Genomic DNA, 18,741 nt, shown 5'->3' on the forward strand with positions numbered 1-18,741 from the left:
TTTTTACGCCTACAGCACTTGGTCTTCCTAGGTGGTCTCTCATCCAAGTACTAACCAGGCCCAACCATGCTTAGTATCAGGCTTATTCAGATAGCATGGCCGTAGTCTGATACTCCCATATTTTAATGGGAATAATCTGTAGAGTATAGGATTGAAGATAATTTTTATTTTATAATTTGAAATTATTTCTTACTTTGAAAACCTTTTAAAAATTAAAATGCACTAAATACATTAATTGCATAAATACAAAAAATTATAATGAAGGAAAGGAGAATGTGAGAACAGCTTGAAGAACAGTTATGATTGAAGTGTTTTATATTACAGGGTTTAATTGTATTTGTGAACTTAGAGGAAAGATTTAGAAGGAAGATGATGAAAGATACAAGAAAGGTATTAAATGATGGTGGAAGGTCCTATAGGATGTAGGCTGAAATCAAGAACACATAGACACATTGGCCTTGAAGAAGTTTCTTTTCCCCTAGAGATGGGAAACAAACAGATGAAGATGATTAGTGGCACAGAGAACTTTTAAGGTAAAGAAGAAAATTGACAGACAGCAGATAACCATTATTTTAAGGATGAGGCCTAGTCAGGGTCGTTTACAGATCAGGATTAGGTATTTGGGTAGATTGAAAGTAGACACAGGGAATGTGGCCAGGAGTAGATTAGAGATACAGAAAATGATTGATTTCCAAGCAGTATGGATGGCCCAATTGAAGTTGAATAATGTGAACTGTAGCACACGTTGCCTCAGCCTCTTTGAAATGGTCAGACTTGAGGAAACTGAAGTCTACTAGAATAAAAGGATATGGACTGAAGAAGTACAATTTTAATTTTTTTTTCTGTCTTTTGCATGGGCCTGTATAATTTATACAGGACTTAGTAAAAACTCTTTGTCCTATTAAACTACTATTAATTATCACTGTTAATTTTCACACCAATACACCAATCCCATTGAAGCTGTGGTGTAGGTTGTCAGAGCCATCTGTCATTTCCATTTCTTTAGCTCCAGGGAAACTTGAGTTGTATTTCTTCTTTTTAACAGGAAAAAAAAGTGCTCACTTTGGCAGCACATATACTAACAGGAAAAAAAAAAGACTCTTTATCTTGTGAGTCATTGGAAATAAAAACTTCAGGTCTTTTTTTTACTGGGTGGGCCCAGTGGAAAATTTATTAGGCTCTTTTATAGAACAACCTGCCTCTTTAATTTGGTACCTTACCTAGTTTATTTATTCCAGTAAAATAAACCTGATTTCTCAGCTAGAACATTCTCCAGCATTACTTGTTTGCCCCAGAGAACAGTAATGGAAAAAGTAAATGAAGGATTAATTGTAGTGAAAAGATTGCTGAGGGCAGGGAGGGGAGTATTGGGCAATAGTGAAGGAATTAAAGGTACGAGGGCAAGTAACCTAAGATGGAGCCTAAGTGATACTTGAAGGGAGCTAGCTTGATGGAATGTGAAGATAGAGGGGATTAAAGGTCATCTTGAGATTGAATAAAAAATATAATAGGCAGGTAGAAGGAAGAGAAGATTGTAGGTAGAGGGATTTTACAGTTTAAGATTTAGGAAGAGGAGCAAGTCTAAGAATTAAGGAAATTTAAGGATTCATCATACTATAGGGTTTGTCAGATAACAATGTTGATAAACTGGGGTCAAGATATTAGAAGGGTGAACAGCATGGATGTTAAAATCTTTAAGGTTTTAATTAACAATAGAACTAGCATTTTTAGAATCCAGTTTCTGCTGCCCCTTTGTTATAGTAGATTTACCTCAGAGTAGATGTCCCTCCTCCCTCATGTGTTCTTAAAACTTGACTAGTTCTGGATGTGCAATTCAGTATGAATTTTCTAATTGAGAAGGTTTTTAGGAATCATTTACTCCAGATAATGAACTTTAGAGGTTCAGAGAGATGAAATAACTTACCTTGGGCACATAGCTTGCCAGTAGCCGAGTCAGAGCTAGAAACCTCATTTCCCTCTTTTGGCCCATTCACAGTAGGAACCTTTTTAAAAAAATTAATTAATAACCTCTTAAAATAGTATAGAAAGGCAATAACTCAGGGTCTCAAAGGAGTATATGACTCAAAATGGGTTTGGAACCTCAGCATCTAGAGGAAAGGAAACAGTGTCAAAGCCGACTCTTCCTGCATTCAGTTCATATTCTGGGATGGCTTCGTCTTCCCGCAGGCAGTTAACACTAACTGGGTGCTAACTGCCAATTACTAAGCTGTTCCTTTTATTCAAAATAAGCATTTGAGGAACCCCCAAAGCAGTGCTCTTCCTTCCATACTGTTTACAAATATCGCCTGGAGATCTTGTTAAAATGCTAGTTCTGGTATAGTAGATGGGGGATGGCGTCTAATAAGATTGTGCATTCCTAACTAGCCCCTATGTGTTGCCCTTCCCTTCTGATCCAAAGACCGTACTTTAAGTTGAAAGGCCCTAAAGAACTAGGGAAACGTAGTTTGAAATGATTTAATACATGGTGCTGCCTCTCTATTTTGATTTCTTGAATCAATTAGATTTTATTTCGTTCAGGTTTGTTCTTAAGGTCCAGGAGATAGATTAATACTGTGTAGTGGTTTGCTCCTTACCAGTAGATATCAGAGCCTTTGCCAAGGCATCTGCAAACTGGGTAACTCACGCTCTGCTTTCTAATCCATGACTAGATTCCCCCTGGAAAAAAGAATCGACTATATTTAGCTGACTGTAGTAATAACTTTCAAAATGACATTTCTTGTTAGTGTCCTCTCCCTCTTTCTTTCCCTCCAATTGATATCATTGCTTTGAAGAAATTATAGCTTCTTCTTTTTTTTTTTTTTTAAAGCTCCTTTTTAAAAAGGTCTTTGAGCACATCCACTCTAGATCACTAACTTTGAACATTTTATATACTATTTTCTGGAATTGGGAGAGAGCACCCTGTCCCTGGGAAGTAAATATTTTTTTTCCTGCCATGGAATAATCAACCCTGCCCCCAACCTGGGCCAAACCTAAAAGCCATTGGAAACCAAGAAAATGATGAAGTTATCTGTGCTCATGATAAAATAGTTCCTTTTCTCAGGCATTTGGTATTTTGAAAATTTGACTGTGTTCCTGATTATACAGGGCTTTAGTAGACTTATTTGAAATCTGAACCAGCCATACCTAATTGTTTTGAATGGTCTCAAATGTTTCTGTGCCCTTGGGCAATTCTTCACTCTTTCTGGTTGGCCTCTGAGGATTATATATAAGACCCTACCCAAGGGCTGTTTATTTATTTGATAAAGCTGACCAGAAATTAGAAAGCTTTTCTCAGACTCCTAAAACTTTAAGTTTTGGTCTTCCTGTTGTTTTTTTGCTAAATTTGAAGAGCATTCTTTTTCCCTTCTCTTCCCCTTTTCCCTTTCTTACCCAGAGTGAACACAAATGGATCAGATGACCCTGAGGATGCAGGGCCTGGTGAAAATAGGAGCGTCAATGGGAATAATTCTCCATCACTCTCAAATGGCGGTTTTAAACCTTCTAGGCCTCCAAGACCTTCACGACCACCTCCACCTACCCCACGTAGACCAGGTGGGTATTCCAGACATACACTAGGGATGTAGCTCTCAGTACCGTGATTGTAAATAATTTTCTATTTGGGAACTTGTTGTGAGCAAGGAAAGCAACTAACACCCTTGAACACGTTTGTGTCTTTCTACAATGCCAGGTTTATTGAGCGGAACCTTCTCAGATAAACCAATCAGATACCCATGTAGGTTAACTCACAGCACGCAAAGAAGGGAAGTACAGAGTCTTACGTAACAGAGCTAGGTGCCAACTTAGAAAGAAGAGAGTCAGAGGGTCGATTGAGCATAATTAATGATTTTAGTATCTCCAAAGCGAGCTCTATTGACTGGCAGCACCGCATGTTTAGTCCCAAACCAGTGTCTGTGATGGGTCAGAAGGTCAGAGTTCTCAGCTTTAAGTGCACCTGTTGTGATGCTATTGGGTTAGACTTACGCATTATCTGTCTAAGGTGTTCAACTTATATAGATCTTTCAAGGTGGGATCCTTACGTTTATCGGCTTCTGCAGATAGGATCTTTTATCCAGGACACTGTGGCTGACATTTCTGTGGTTTTGGGACGGGGTCCAATTACACTCTAAGGGTATTCCCATTATGTGCAAGTTGACATTACTGTCATGGCTCCCATGGAATCTATTTTGTAAAGTTCAAAAAGTCCTCATTTCTTTATGCTGTATACAGAACTAATCCTCATGTAAGTGTCAGGAGGCCCTTTTAGGTTGGTGTTTTAGCTGTATTTGCACATTTAAGATTTGGCCTAGAATGATCTTTCTAAAGATAACTATGACGTGCCTTTTCCCTAAGTTTCTCTTCCACGGTGCAGTTAGTGAAGCATGTGCTGTATTCAGAAAGAAAATCACTTGCATATTATATAAAGTATAGGCAGTACAGATAAGATTGCAGCTTTCTGTCAGGGTTTATAACTGTAGACATAAGCATGCCATAGAGTCAAGGATCTGGTTGCTTATTTTCATTATATCCTTTAAAAGATAATTAGTAAATGGCAACTAACCCAACAATGCTAAATGATATTCAGGTTTTAAGCAAATATTATACAACAAATGAACATATTTCATGTAGTGAAAGTTTAAACATCTACAGGTAGAATATCCATTTTTTATTATTCTCCTCTGCTAGTATGTGGACAGGAACTGTAAAATAATTAAACCGAATATTATTAGAAAAATAAATTAGTTGTCTATAAATCATTTCATAAAATAACTGTTTAATTATACATATTCCCCTTTTTTCTGTATATAATTGTTAATATATTGTCAGTCTTTAAGATTATACACTGCTATGTCATAATATTGATAACTTCCTCCAGGAATTGTTTGTCAACAGTATTTCTTAAAGATGCAATATATACTTAATAACTATAAGAATATTATTGCTTATCAGTTAGATCTTCCATATTATAACTAACATCAAAAATTGGTCTTTGATCTTCAAGGTTTCAGACGAAAGACAGTTTTAAGGATCTGGAAAATTACTAAATTTATAATACCATAGGATACCATTGCTCACCTGTTCTTTAAGTTTTTATTTCGTCTGGCATCAGGAAATCAGACTCTGTACTTCATAATTAATAATGAGACATGAGTAGACAGAACCTAAAAAATCGTGAACAGGCTTATTTAGTGGGACCATTGCTATTTCCCATCATTATTTAATTTCACCTGCATATCCACATATTAAATTTTATATTTGTCATCTACCTTTTTTTTAAGTTAAAATTTTATCCTGAATTTAGATTTCTGAAAGTAAAAGATTGTTTTCCTATTTTCCCCAAATCTTTTATAGCATCTGTCAATGGTTCACCTTCTGCCACTTCTGAAAGTGATGGATCTAGTACAGGTTCTCTGCCGCCAACAAATACAAATTCAAATACATCTGAAGGAGCTACGTCTGGATTAATAATTCCTCTTACTATATCTGGAGGCTCAGGCCCCAGGCCATTAAATCCTGTACCTCAAGCTCCCCTACCACCTGGGTAAGTAACTTTTTTTGGTTAACATTTGTTTTCTTTAGGGTTCTGCATATACATATTAATATGGAAAATAATAGTAAACTCTGTTCTTTAAAAAACTGTCCTCAAGCAATTGTAACTAATTTTGGTGGGAATCTAGAGTCAAACTTAACCAAAACTCATTGCATTAGAAATTTCCCCCCTCATTTCCAGGGCAGAGTGGAAGAATATATTTTTTTTACTGAAGGACTCAGAACCATAGAAAGTTAACCAAGGCCAAGTAGTAAAATAGTCACCTAATTCAGATGGCTTTTTCTTTGAAGGGAAAAAAAATACTTTTTAAAATAATTTTTTTCCCATCATAAAGTCATTATAGAAAAGTAATAATAATTTAGGAAACAGAATTAATACTCATAATCCCATTTTAATTACTGCTAATTATTTTTAAAATCAGTCATATTCTAATAGTTTTTGTATATACATTGTGGCATTCATATTAATCTGGAGCTCAGAATGCTGGTCAAAATTAATTGGCTGATAAATTAATAAACTCATGAGAATTTTAATTGCTAAACAGATTATATTACTTGTGCAGGTGGGTAGTTAGGCCATTTTCCTTTTGGAAAGTCTACATGGGAAGCCAAATTAGAAAGTCATTTGTACACGAAATTACCAAAGAGAAACTGGGTGCTCTTAGTAGTAATTGGTACTTCAGGCTATGATGGTTTAGTCTTACCTTTTTTGCTTTGTAGATAAACCTACCAAGGACACTAGAATGTGCAGAATGACTGTCCATTGCACTGTACAGAGACACATCTGATAGTCTTTCTCTTTGAGTTGTTTTTCTTCAGATTCCATAGCATTAATTACAGCTTTCTTTTCTACTCAAGTTCTGCACGTACCCTGATTAGATTGAGACAGACTTTATCTCCTGCGTGCACCACCCTCATGCCTCTTTAGAAATACGAGGTGTCCTCTAGAGCAGATACTTCTGCAGAACAAGTCTCATCTATTATGTGTCACCCTTGAGATAACATTTTTAAATTTTATTTCTAAATTCTTTTGGTATCTTTTTTATGTACTGACATGCGTATTTGCCTCAGTTCTGTAGTATGGTCATATAAGAAAAAAAGGTAAAGATAGGATTAAAAAACCAGGTTACTTATACAAGTACCATACCAGACTTTTCAATTTTGTATTTAAGTTGGGAGCAGAGAATGGACCAACATGGGCGAGTTTACTATGTAGATCATATTGAAAAAAGAACAACGTGGGATAGACCAGAACCTCTACCTCCTGGGTAAGTATCTGAACTAAAGAAAAAAAAAAAAGTATTTATTCGGAACTATAGATTATATCTGTACAAAATCTTCCCTACATTCTTACTTTTCCTCTTCCTGTCAATTTTTTCTCTATCTACTTTTTTTTGTTTGTAGGTGCCAATTTAGAAAGAAGAGAGTCAATTGAGCATAATTAATGATTTTAGTTTTCACTCATTTCTTTCCTAAAGATTCCATAGGTCTTGCTACTTCCAAGTTTTCCTTTCTGAACTTTAACTGGCTCAAACCACAGGGTTTTATGATTAGTTTCTGATTAAGAATCATAGCCCTTATCACATATATGAAGATAAATTTCCTATTATACAAAAAAACTTTGATACATGTAATAGTGAAGTCATTGCAAAATGGTTGGGGAAATTAAGACTATGTTAATATGTGGAGTCAAGCATTAAACATTTACATTATATAATTAGAAGAATAATTGGAAGAAAAGAATATTTTCTTCAAGGAAAGTCAGTAGGAAACATGGGAAAATTTTTATCTTGCTAGTAATTTTAAATACACACCTAAAAGGTACTGTTTTGCTTTTTAAATTAACAGATCGTATCCATTATGAGAATATAGAGGAATTTTACCTCATAACATTGCTAGCAGTCATATATTAGTTATAACTCTTACAGAAAAAATTTATAACCATAATAATGCACATTCTCTTAGTAATCCTCTCTAAGAAATTTATCCTAAAGAAATAATACAAAGGAAGAAAAAATGTTTTGATATATTAAGAGTACTGATTATTTTACTATTTATAACATTAGAATATTGGAAAGAACCCTAAACAGTCAACCAGGTAGAAACCTCCAAGTTATTATATCAATGTTACTTAATATGCACCCATTTTAAATGATAAATTAGATAGTTGTATTCTTGTGAAAAAGTCCTTTTTGGTATATGTGAAAGCTTTATGTACAGTTGTGTTCCTAATAGGTTTGTAACAGTCAAAAAAACATTGGAAAGAGACTTACTGAATATATACATTGTGTTTTAGAAACTTGAATGATACATTTGAAGAATTTTTAAGAAAGAAATTTTTAGAAACAGCCTTAGGTTCACGTATAAACCATTTAAAAATATGTAAAATAAAAGATTTCAGGGAAATCAAAAGTAGTTTCTCAAGGTAAAATCTTACCAAACATGCAATGGCGCCAAGATGAAGTCTTGTTTAATTCTTACCTGTTTCACAAGTATTTGTTGAATTAGGTTTTGTGCCCCCCCACCCTCAATTTAGCTGGGAACGGCGAGTCGACAACATGGGACGTATTTATTATGTTGACCATTTCACAAGAACAACAACATGGCAGAGGCCAACATTGGAATCTGTCCGGAACTATGAACAGTGGCAGCTCCAGCGTAGTCAACTTCAAGGAGCAATGCAGCAGTTTAATCAGAGATTCATTTATGGGGTAAGCATCCTGTTGCATTATAAACTTAATAAGACTATTTCATTTTTAACCTTTTCCTGCATATGAAATATAAAACACTAATTAGAAGAAAGGTACAAGTAGGATGGCAACCTGGTTGTTGCTGTTGATATTATTTTTAGACCTTGTCTCCAGTATTCTGTGTATGTAATCTATTCTTTCCTTTTTGAAATTTCCTGAAGTTCAACCTCCTTTGTTTTGTTAATGTCCAAAATAAAAAAGAAGTTAGGACGGCTTAAAAATCTATGGGCGAAAGAATAGTAAAAATAAACCCAAGCAGTTTGAAAAGAATTAAAACAGTTCTAAATTTACTACTGCTTAACCTTGCAGAACATTTGAAGGCTTGGGTCTAAGAACATCTGACTAAAGTGGCTGTACAGAACTCAGGATAGAATTGAATCACTTTGTAATATATAAAGTTTACCTAATTATTTGGTTCTCTGGTAGACTACAGAAATTTGGTTTCTTAATAGGATTATGCTAAATATATTATTCTGGCAAAATCAAATGATCTTTGGTATAAAAACATTTCCTTTCTGGAAATGGTTTAAATTTTACATATTTTCCTTTGGAGTAATATTTCAGCGATAGTGATAACTACACCAAAATGTATTAATAGTTTGTTATGCAATCTTTGGTGCTAGGAATTTTATAGTCTCTCAAATCATAAACTATCACAGATCTTTTCTCTGAGGAAAGGAAAATTGTCCTTGGAGAAATTTGATTCTATGTGCCAAACATGAGGGATTTGTTTGAGTAATACATGGAACTTAAACAGAAGAAAGTCAAGTCGTCCTCTTTCAGGAGAAGCTGATTCTCTTCATTGCCATCTCTTCCCCTCTACTACAATCAGTACAGTCCCTGTTAGAATCTATCAATAGAGTCCTATCTTCAGGAATTTACCTTTCCTCCATATTCCTTTGTATTTTTTCAACCTCACCACCCTAATAGATATCACTTACTAATATAGACAAATTCATCTTTATCAGCAGCCTTCCTTCACTACCTAGTTATGACTAACAGGTTTTTCTGCCACCTCCCGTAGACAGCTGTCACTATATTCCCCTTACCAGTGGTTTTAAAGGTGAAATTAATTTTGTCTCTTATCTACCTTACCCCTTTTGTCCCCGTATGCTGTTTTACATCTTCTTTTCTTTCTAAATTATAATCATCTTTGGTATACCTGGCCACATTTCTTCTAGGTTTGAATGCCTAGCTTGCCTGCCTTCTTTAAAGCTAGTTTCCACATAGGTGTCCAGTGGAAAGAGCATGGGCTTTGGAGTCAGACACATCTGGGTTCGAATCCTGGTTCCACAGTTACTTTATATGATATTAAGTAAGTTACTCAACCTCATCAAGACTCATTTACTTTGTTTATTTAAAAAAATACATAAATACATATATGTAGTTACCTCAGAGGGTTTTCTTGAGGGTTCTATAAAACAAAATTTCTAGCATGTTCAGTACATACTAGATGCAGAGAAATGTTAGTTTTCAACTTTTCTCTCTCTCATATTCACAATTATAAATGTGCCCTTAATCTCACTTTTACAATATATAGTCTTTTAAAATATTCTTTTAAAAGACAGATTTAGCAAATTTCTGGAGCACACTATGTATCACTTCATCGTAAATATAACAAATTTGATTCTCAGAGTCTTTGGAACCTTTCTTGAATTGCATCTTTTACCTCATCATCCATGGTTTTTGTTTGTTTTTGTTTTTTTTTTTTTCTCTTATCCAAAATAATCTAATCACTTTTCTGAAATTTTTACTCTTTGCTCTTATTACTAGAATGGTCCTAAATCATAAAGAACTTAAACAGCTTATTTTAGTTACCCTTAACTTAGCCAGAGATATGAACCGAATTGAACATTTTAATACCAACTGCATAAATGATGGGATGGTGGGGTGTTGCTGAGAAAGTCTATTTAGTGGATATATGAAGTGGCATTTGTTCTGACTCTGGTTGCAGGGCAGTAGACTCTCAGACACCCAGCATTTTTAACCTCAGAATGGATATGATTGATGATGCGACAGTGTGTAATGGCTCTTCCTGGCCCGTGGCTTCATTGTGCATGTCTGTCTGTCCAGGGAGAGCTAGTGGGATAGGTTTGGGTCTTAGAAAGGTATCAAAACAGTTTGTCATATGCCAAACTTTTCAGACCTGTTCTATAATCAGGGTTTCAACCTTTTATAGTATAACTTCCTGGCCTCCCTACTCTTACTTCTTTTCATAATTATATCTTTCGAAAGGAGAAAGGCTAGTTCTTGAGAGGTCTGTCTGCTAAGAGCTATTAAATCAGAAATGGGAATATCTCCCATATGCTTTAAAGCTTTCAATCAGTTAACTTGGTTTCTGCAATACATCAGTGACAGGGGGTGAAAAACCCAAAAAGACAGTAGGGAGAATTACTATAGATTGAGACTTAGAAGCTCAACCACATGGATTCTGATTTGAACAAATATAGTAATCAGAGGCATTTAATTAGGTATATTAGATAATAAAGTTGATATAGATTCTCGGTAGGTGTGGTAATGATATGTAAGAATAAGTCTACACATTTTAGAAAGACGTGAAAATATATAGGGGTGAAATGATTACTGATTTTTGCTTCAGCAAAGAATAGAGAAATAAAGAAATGTGGCAAAGGCTTGATAATTGTTGAATCTTGGTGCTGGGTATATAGGGTGCACTGTCCTGTTTTACAAGTGTATTTTTTTCCATAATACTTTTCTTTTTAAGCTGGTAGAGTCTATTATTTACTTGCCTTAACCAAATCAGAGCGATCACAAATTATCCCCACTTTATTATACATTTAAACCAAAACACACTCATTAACCTTACACACAGTCAGTATGACATTTGCATCTTTTTTCCAGTGGTCAACTCCTGCTTTTCTTTTATCTAGCTAAACCTTTTTACCAATGTGATAATTGCAAACAAATATAAGAAGTCTTCTATACAGTTTTAGGCTTGCCAGCTCCTTCCAACTGGAATTCTTTTCTTTTACTCATCTGACAGCCTATTTATTCCTGCTCCCTCAGATCTCTTCCTGCAGTTTGTTGTGCATTCTATGTTCTGTATGTGATCTTTTTCTTTTGAGTTAGAAATACAGGATTTTTCTCAGCTATTCGATGACTCTAAGTACTGTTACTTATAAATGACTTGGGGGATTTATATCTCTCTAATTTATTGGTTTGTAGCTAAAGAAGAAAAAATGGTCATTTGAGGATGAGGTTTATGTATTTGTAATATTTGAATTTCAAATAATTTCAAACATTGCATAATGTTTGCAAAGATTTTTTTTCTCTACCAGAGTGTATTGGCATTTATCCATGACTGTGTGACACTTCTCCAAGATGGGAATTCTCTAAGAGTGTGTTATGTATAGCACATGGCCAGAGAAGGCGTATCAGAACTCATAAGCTGCTCTCAGCTTATTCATTATTTCACCTTTTGTTTTTGTTTTGTTGTTCCTTTTAGAATCAAGATTTGTTTGCTACATCACAAAATAAAGAATTTGATCCCTTGGGTCCCCTGCCACCTGGATGGGGTAAGTCACATGAATTTTTTCATTGAGTTTGGTCATTTTAAAAATCAGATATTTATGGATAATATCCTGGTCTTGCTTGAGTGACTATTTGGGAAGATTTAGGGGAGCATTGGTTTAATTCAGAGTGCCAAATAGGTATTAAATTTCCCAAAAGTTCTAACTTGACCTTTTAATATAGTGAACTTTGTTGGAATTCGGAATTATTCTTCTAATGTTTAAAAATATTTTGCTTATTCAATAATAAAAAGAAATAGATTATATACACACAGCAATCTGTATGAACTTCAAGGGCACATGCTTAGTGAATATAATCAATCTCAAAAGATTATACACTGTATGATTCAATTTATGTAACTATCCAAATGACAAAACTGTAGAGATAGAAAACATATTAGTAGGCGCTAGGAGACATAGCCAGTGGTAGATGGGCACAAATACAGGAGGTAACATAAGTGTTTATTATGTGGTAGTGGAACAGTTCTGTATCTTGACCATGGTGGTGATTATACAAATCTAGACATAGGAGAAATGTGCATAGAATTATACATTCACATAAATTAATTCAGCTTTAAAAATTGGTGAAAAGTGAATAAAGTCTATAGTTTACTAATGTACCAGTGTCAGTTTCTGATTTTGATATTATGCTATAGCTATACAAGCTGTCACCATTAGCGGAAACTGGTTGAAGGATATGTGAGATTCTTTGAATGATTTTTTGCAACATCCTATGAGTAATGCTTCTTTCACAATAAAAAACTTAAATATTTTGATCATAGAGATCCTTTTAAAACATAGTTCAGAGTGTGTTTGAGTTGATGTTATCTGAAAAAATAGAAGGGAAACATGTTAGGATGGTGACTTTGTGCCCTACACCATGGAGCACACGAGCAAGCTTTGTTATCAAATGCGTTTGATACTTTAATTATTTAAACTTTATTAATAGATTTTAAGATTGGCCTACCCGACCAGATTCTGTTTTATAGTGTTATGTATATCATAGCACTATAGCAAGTTTCCAGAATAAATATGGCGTATAGAAACAATTTTGCATGGAAGCCAAAGAGAATACAGAAAATTGGAAAAAGCAAAGTAAAACCAGTTATGGAACCAGAGCTGCAGACATTTCATAATACTGGGGTAAATTCAGAGAGTAATATTTCTAGATAGTCTTCTTGGGAAACATTGGTCCCCAAGATAGATTGCTCTAGCATTACTTTATTGAGGGATGGAGAAAAAAATTGCTGTGTCAAGATGACATGAATCTGGGCAATAAATGATAATAGTTTTGTAAGCTTGCCTTTGAAAAAAACCTCATTTCTCTTAAGAGGTTATCTATCCTTAATACTCCTGTGATTCAAAGAGGCAAAAAATTTAATAAGTTATACTTATAACTGTTATTGTTACTAGTTTGTAACAAAAGAGGAGGGCATATGAAAGTTATAAATTTCTGCCTTCACCAAATCCTGGTGGTCTGAGTAAGGAGTTTTTTGTCTCTGTTGGTGCCTCAAAGTGGACAGTGTATGGTTGGTATACAGTTACTTTACAAGAGAGGATATTGCCCTTATTGCACTAGACTTGTCAGAGTGCATTCCCAGACATGGATGGGTTTCTCAGCTTTTCTTCTAGAGTTGTATGTCTGTGTTACAGAGGAGAAATTGATGCCCTGAAAAGATGTATGTGAAAGTCATGTGTTTATCCTCTTAATTTTATTGCAGGAAAACTGTGACCATTTTACTTCTTCCCCAGGGCAACTGTAAGAAAAATTCCCTCTTGTTCTTAGAAGCATGAATTGTAGGCTGTGTTGTTCCCTGCAAGCTGGCCCTTACCTTCTGTATTATTATCTTTATCATCTAAATCTTTCTCATTTTTACTTTAACCAACAATACCTTCCTAAAATACTTTCTCTGAAGTCCCAATCCCAGCTTTTCCAGGTTATTAAAACCTTGCATTGCTTGTTTTATATTCTGCCTACTTCACACTCCTGAAGTTGAAGTGTACCCTACTTCCTAGATGAGTTCATGATCATCCTATTATTCCGACTGAGCACTGCCTTATGAATCTCTGCCTTTGGGACATAAGCCTTATTTGTGGGAACCAGTGACCACATTTGTCCTGTAACAAATGAGACCCATCTGACATAACTCCAGGATTGACCAAGGAAATAAAATTCCTATTTATATCCTGTGTTTATTTTATGGAATTGACAGCATTGTTTTTGTGACAACACATATATTTAAATCCAACTTCCTTACCTTTTCAGACTTTTATATGCTAGGACTAGACATTATTATCTTACAGTGAAGAATTTTTTTAACACGTGGAAACTGTAGAGACTGGAGAACAAAGAATATTTTTGGTCCAACAATGTAGTCTAATAGGCCTTTGTATATCTGGTTTTACCCGTGAAGAATAAAGATAATTCCTCATTTTCAGAGTTGCTATGAAAGAATACATAGAACAGCAAGAAGCTCTGCTTTTTGTTGTTCTGTTCATCAAGTCAGGAAGTGCCCTGATGTGCATTCAGGTTTTTGATGTTTACTGTGTGATTTTTCAACAAAGTAAGAAATCAGCTCTTACAGCTACAGTACTTCCTCTCATTAAGCACATGAGCCTTCAAAGGTGCATCCACCCTTGAAGTTTTGTTTTTCACAGCCTCTTCCAAGAAATGCTAATATCAGCAGTGTATACTTAGACTATACGTAAAAAATAGCTTTTCTATTAACTTTATCTTACGTTAGCTTTTGAAGAGAAATTCTTTGGCCCTGAAATCTGAACTTAAGCGACAAATAAAAGATGAATATATGTTTAGCCATGCACTTAGGGTGTTATTTTTAGATGATAAAAATTACTCTACAAAATTATTTGGATACAAGAAATGTCTAGATTCTGCAAATATATTTTTTAAATTTAAATTTAATGCGACTGCCAAGAATATGAGCTTATTTTGTTATCATGTAGCCAGCTCTGTAGCACTGTGGGTGCTGCTTTTTGCCTCACAGACAGACAGCCTTAAAGTTGGTTACTGTTTCCACATTCAAGATGTCATGATAAGCAAAGCCAGTGTTAATAGAGTGTGTCACAAGATGCAGAGTCCCATTTTTCTGTATATTCACATCTAGAGTTCTGTTTTCATTTTAGGCTCAGCTGATGTAGAAAGTAGCTGAGATGTTAGGAGTGGGTTCATGATACTCACCAGTATATCCCTTCTATCTACCCATATCATCACTGCTACTCAAAATCATGGAATCAGTGCTGGAGGTATAGTTAAATGTTAACCAAACACTAACTTGACAAGGCTCTATAATTTGGCCTAAGACTCATCCTGTGATAGTATCTTGCTTAAAGAAAGATCCAAAGAATCTAATTAAATGTTGTTTGAAAAATAAGATACCAACTTTTCAAACTATAAGAAATAAAAATTGGCTTTATCAACATGGAATTAAGTTGAAAATTTTGTTTGAAAATTGCTGTTTTTTTAGAAACTGCTTTTTAAAAAGTCAGAATTCATTCTCTACTCTTTAATACACGTCAGTTATTTATTTTGAGACATCTTGGCCAAATTTTAAAAATTCAAACCTGTCTTTTGAAGAATTGATTGATAATGGAACAGAGAAGTCCATAATTCAAAACAACCAAATAATATTAATACTAAAAATGTAAAACTATTTGGTTATTGAAAGAGAAAAATGATATTCATGTGTCTTCTGAACTTTAATAAGAAAGCTCAGGGAAGCTGGGAAAATTTTGTAGGAGGGAAAAAATAAATCAGGGAGAAAAAAGCAAGAGGCAGGAGAGGAAACAAGCAACATCTTCAGATGCAGTAAATTAAAGAACTGAACCCTGCTGTCCAGCCCTTGTGTAGAAAGTTACTGTAGATATTTAGGATTTGGGAACTGGGTATATTAAGGATATATTTTGAAACAATATCTTCTCTAGTCGAATAATGCCTAGCATATAATAAACAAGTATATTACCCCCCCAATTATATTTTAAGAAATGAGATGATGTGTTGTAAAAAAAAAAAAAATCTCTGAATGGAGGCCTCCTACCAGCCTGTCACTGCCACTTAATTCTGAGGATTTGGGCGGATCACTTAACGTGTGTGAGTTTATTTATCTTTAAGATAAACTGAAACCACCTACCCTATGGGGACTTGTAAAGGATAAAATAGGGTCATGTATGAAAAGTTAAAATGATTAATTATTCTTATTGCTGTTGGTTAGATTGAACGGAAAGGTTCTGTGGGCAGGACATTATAAATTAAGTTTATTTAGCTTCTAGGATGTAATGATATTTTTATAACTTTAGTAAGTATGTGAATTTAATAAAGAATAAATTAAATCCTTTAAAAATTAAACCTTTTGAAGTTGTGATTTTAATACTATAAAATCAACAATACAATGAGAAGTGGGCATATTCAGCTCATCTAATTATTTTAGTTTGAGGAAGAGCACTGTGCTAACTCTAATGCCTTGCTTTTTCTTTCTTTTTTTCTTAAGAGAAGAGAACGGACAGCAATGGAAGAGTATATTTTGTCAACCACAACACTCGTATTACACAATGGGAGGACCCCAGGAGTCAAGGGTAAGAACTTTTAGTTACTAGTTTCTAGATAACCTCTTAAAGATTTTACCCTATTTCGGATTCAATTAGGAAAAAGATCAGTTACTCTTTCCCTAGATGCCTTAAATATTAATCACCCACATACCTTTTAAAGAGAAAAAAGATACTACTACTTTAATATAATGAATGTTTCTTGAGAGTATAGGAAAAAGAACTTACTGATATATGCAAATACACTTATATATTCAAAAATACCTACTTAATATAAGTAAGACCAGATTAGTAATTCTAAAGTAGTATTTTGCAGCTTGGGATCCACTGGATAAAATTCAGGGAGTATGTGACTTAGGGAGAAAAAAATAAACATTTGATTTTATTGACCTTTACCTGAAATTGAATGTTTTCAATGTGATCGTAGGCTACAACCATAGTAGAATTAGCAATACCAAGGACTTTGCCACCAATAGGAATCACAGGATTTTTTAATGTCATTCTGCAGTTGTTTATATACTTCATTACAAGAACTTGCTAGTTAATATATTAATAGAGACATTTTTATAAGTTTGTCTATTTAATGTTTAGATAACTAGGTATATATAATTGCTTTTAATTTGTAACACGAATAGTATGTGTATTAGGTTGCTAGAGTTGCCTTAACAAATTACGACAATTTGAATGGCTTAAACAAAAATTTGTCTCCTAGTTGAGAAAGCTTAAAGTCCAATATCAAGGCTGTCTGAAGGCAGTAGGGAAGGACCTATTCCAGGCCTCTTCTAGCTTCTGGTAGTTCCTTGGTTCATGGCAGCATAACTCCAGTCTTGACATTGCATTCTTCCTGTGTGCGTGTCTCCATGTCCAAATTTCCCTTTTTTATAAGGACGTTAGTCAGACTACCAGAGAGTTCTATTGTGCAAGGAATTTGGCAAGGTATATAGTCAGAAAGCACAGTCCACACAAGATTGCCCTCACTTCAGACATTAGCCACAAGCTGGAGGTCCCTCGGACTTTGACTTTAGACATACTGGCTTCAAATTTGGGAGTCCCCACAACCACTTTCAGGTTTGATAACTCACTCAACTAGAACTCACTGAAGTCTCTTATATTTACAGTCAAGTTTATTAGAGAGAAAGGATACAAATTAGAACTAACAGAAGGAAGAAATGTATAAGGCAGAGTCTGAGAGGGTTCCAAACTCCCAGAAATGATGTGGAACAGTATGTGCTAACCAGAGACTCTCATCTGAGTCTCTGGTATTCAGAGTTTATTGGAGCTCCATCGTATACTGCCTGCATGACTAACCTTTAGTCTCCAGCCTTTCCCCAGAGTTCGAGGTAATACCTTTAGTTTTCAGTTATGCCAGAGGTTAGAACTGATATAGCATATCTCAAAATCTCCATCATAAATCATGTTATTGACTGTCCGGTGTTCAAAAGTCCCCAAATAAACTCCTGACAGAACATTCCAGAGGCCTAGAGATCACCTCCCAGTAGCCAAGGGTAAAGACCAGACCTCCCTTTAGGTGTGATTAAGTCTTAACACATTCCATGGCTCAAAGTTTTAAGAACTGTTATTCTAAAGGTATGCTTTAAATTTTAAATCTATTTCTGGGTACCAACAAATCACAACTTTTTTTAAATGGAGTTAGGGTATTTAATTTCCCCAAAAGGGAGAATTAAGAATTTCAGAGATAACATTTCTAATTCCTCTTTAAAATTCTTTCTCTAAGTCTAGAATAGACCACGTCACTTTTCTGTAATCTGCTACCAGTTTTTGTTCCCCCTTGGACCTCTTAAAGTTTCAGAGCTAAAGTTAGAATCAATATTTTAATAATACAAATGACCCAGTTCTATCCAATTTGTTTTGTTTTTAAGACAACTTGTTACTAAGTCTGTTTTGCAAATATAATTACAACAAATGAGAAGTGTTACCTTTTTAAATTTTTTGGTAGCTTATTTTATCTGACATATTCACGTCTGTGAATACAGCTAAGTGTTCTTAACCTTTTGACATAATTTACAAAATACTGTTTAGGCAATGATTCTCAGCCTTTTGTTCTTCTAAAATACACTTGAGGAAAATAACATTCCTGTCTACAACAGTGACTAAAACAAGTGAGTTTGAATACCTCCAACCCCTCCCTTTCTTCCTCTCTGATATGAACTTGAACATTTCCATTGTTCGTTCTCTCTCTCTCTCTCTCTCTCTCTCTCTCTCTCACCAAACCCACCAGATGGAAAGATTGAAACTGTAAAATAGAGGAAAAAAAATGGCAAATGTGAATAAAACTTGGAATAATTATTATACCTAATTAGCTAAAAAGGCTTCCTGTCATTATGGCAGAATAC

At 34.6% G+C, this 18,741-nt stretch overlaps 1 protein-coding gene across 2 annotated transcripts in view; it reads left to right on the forward strand.

Moving 5' to 3' along the window:
• Positions 1–18,741, forward strand: part of ITCH (itchy E3 ubiquitin protein ligase) — a 145,485-nt gene that overhangs the window by 97,416 nt on the left and 29,328 nt on the right. For both annotated transcript variants that reach the window (XM_039864107.1, XM_039864106.1), the window contains exons 8-13: positions 3,395–3,552; positions 5,350–5,539; positions 6,720–6,815; positions 8,084–8,258; positions 11,764–11,833; positions 16,333–16,417. In XM_039864107.1, the coding sequence (XP_039720041.1) occupies positions 3,395–3,552; positions 5,350–5,539; positions 6,720–6,815; positions 8,084–8,258; positions 11,764–11,833; positions 16,333–16,417 (774 nt within the window). The remainder of the gene's footprint in view (positions 1–3,394; positions 3,553–5,349; positions 5,540–6,719; positions 6,816–8,083; positions 8,259–11,763; positions 11,834–16,332; positions 16,418–18,741) is intronic.

Source organism: Pteropus medius, unplaced genomic scaffold, assembly GCF_902729225.1.
Source record: "Pteropus medius unplaced genomic scaffold, Ma_sr-lr_union100, whole genome shotgun sequence".
NCBI lineage: Eukaryota > Metazoa > Chordata > Mammalia > Chiroptera > Pteropodidae > Pteropus > Pteropus medius.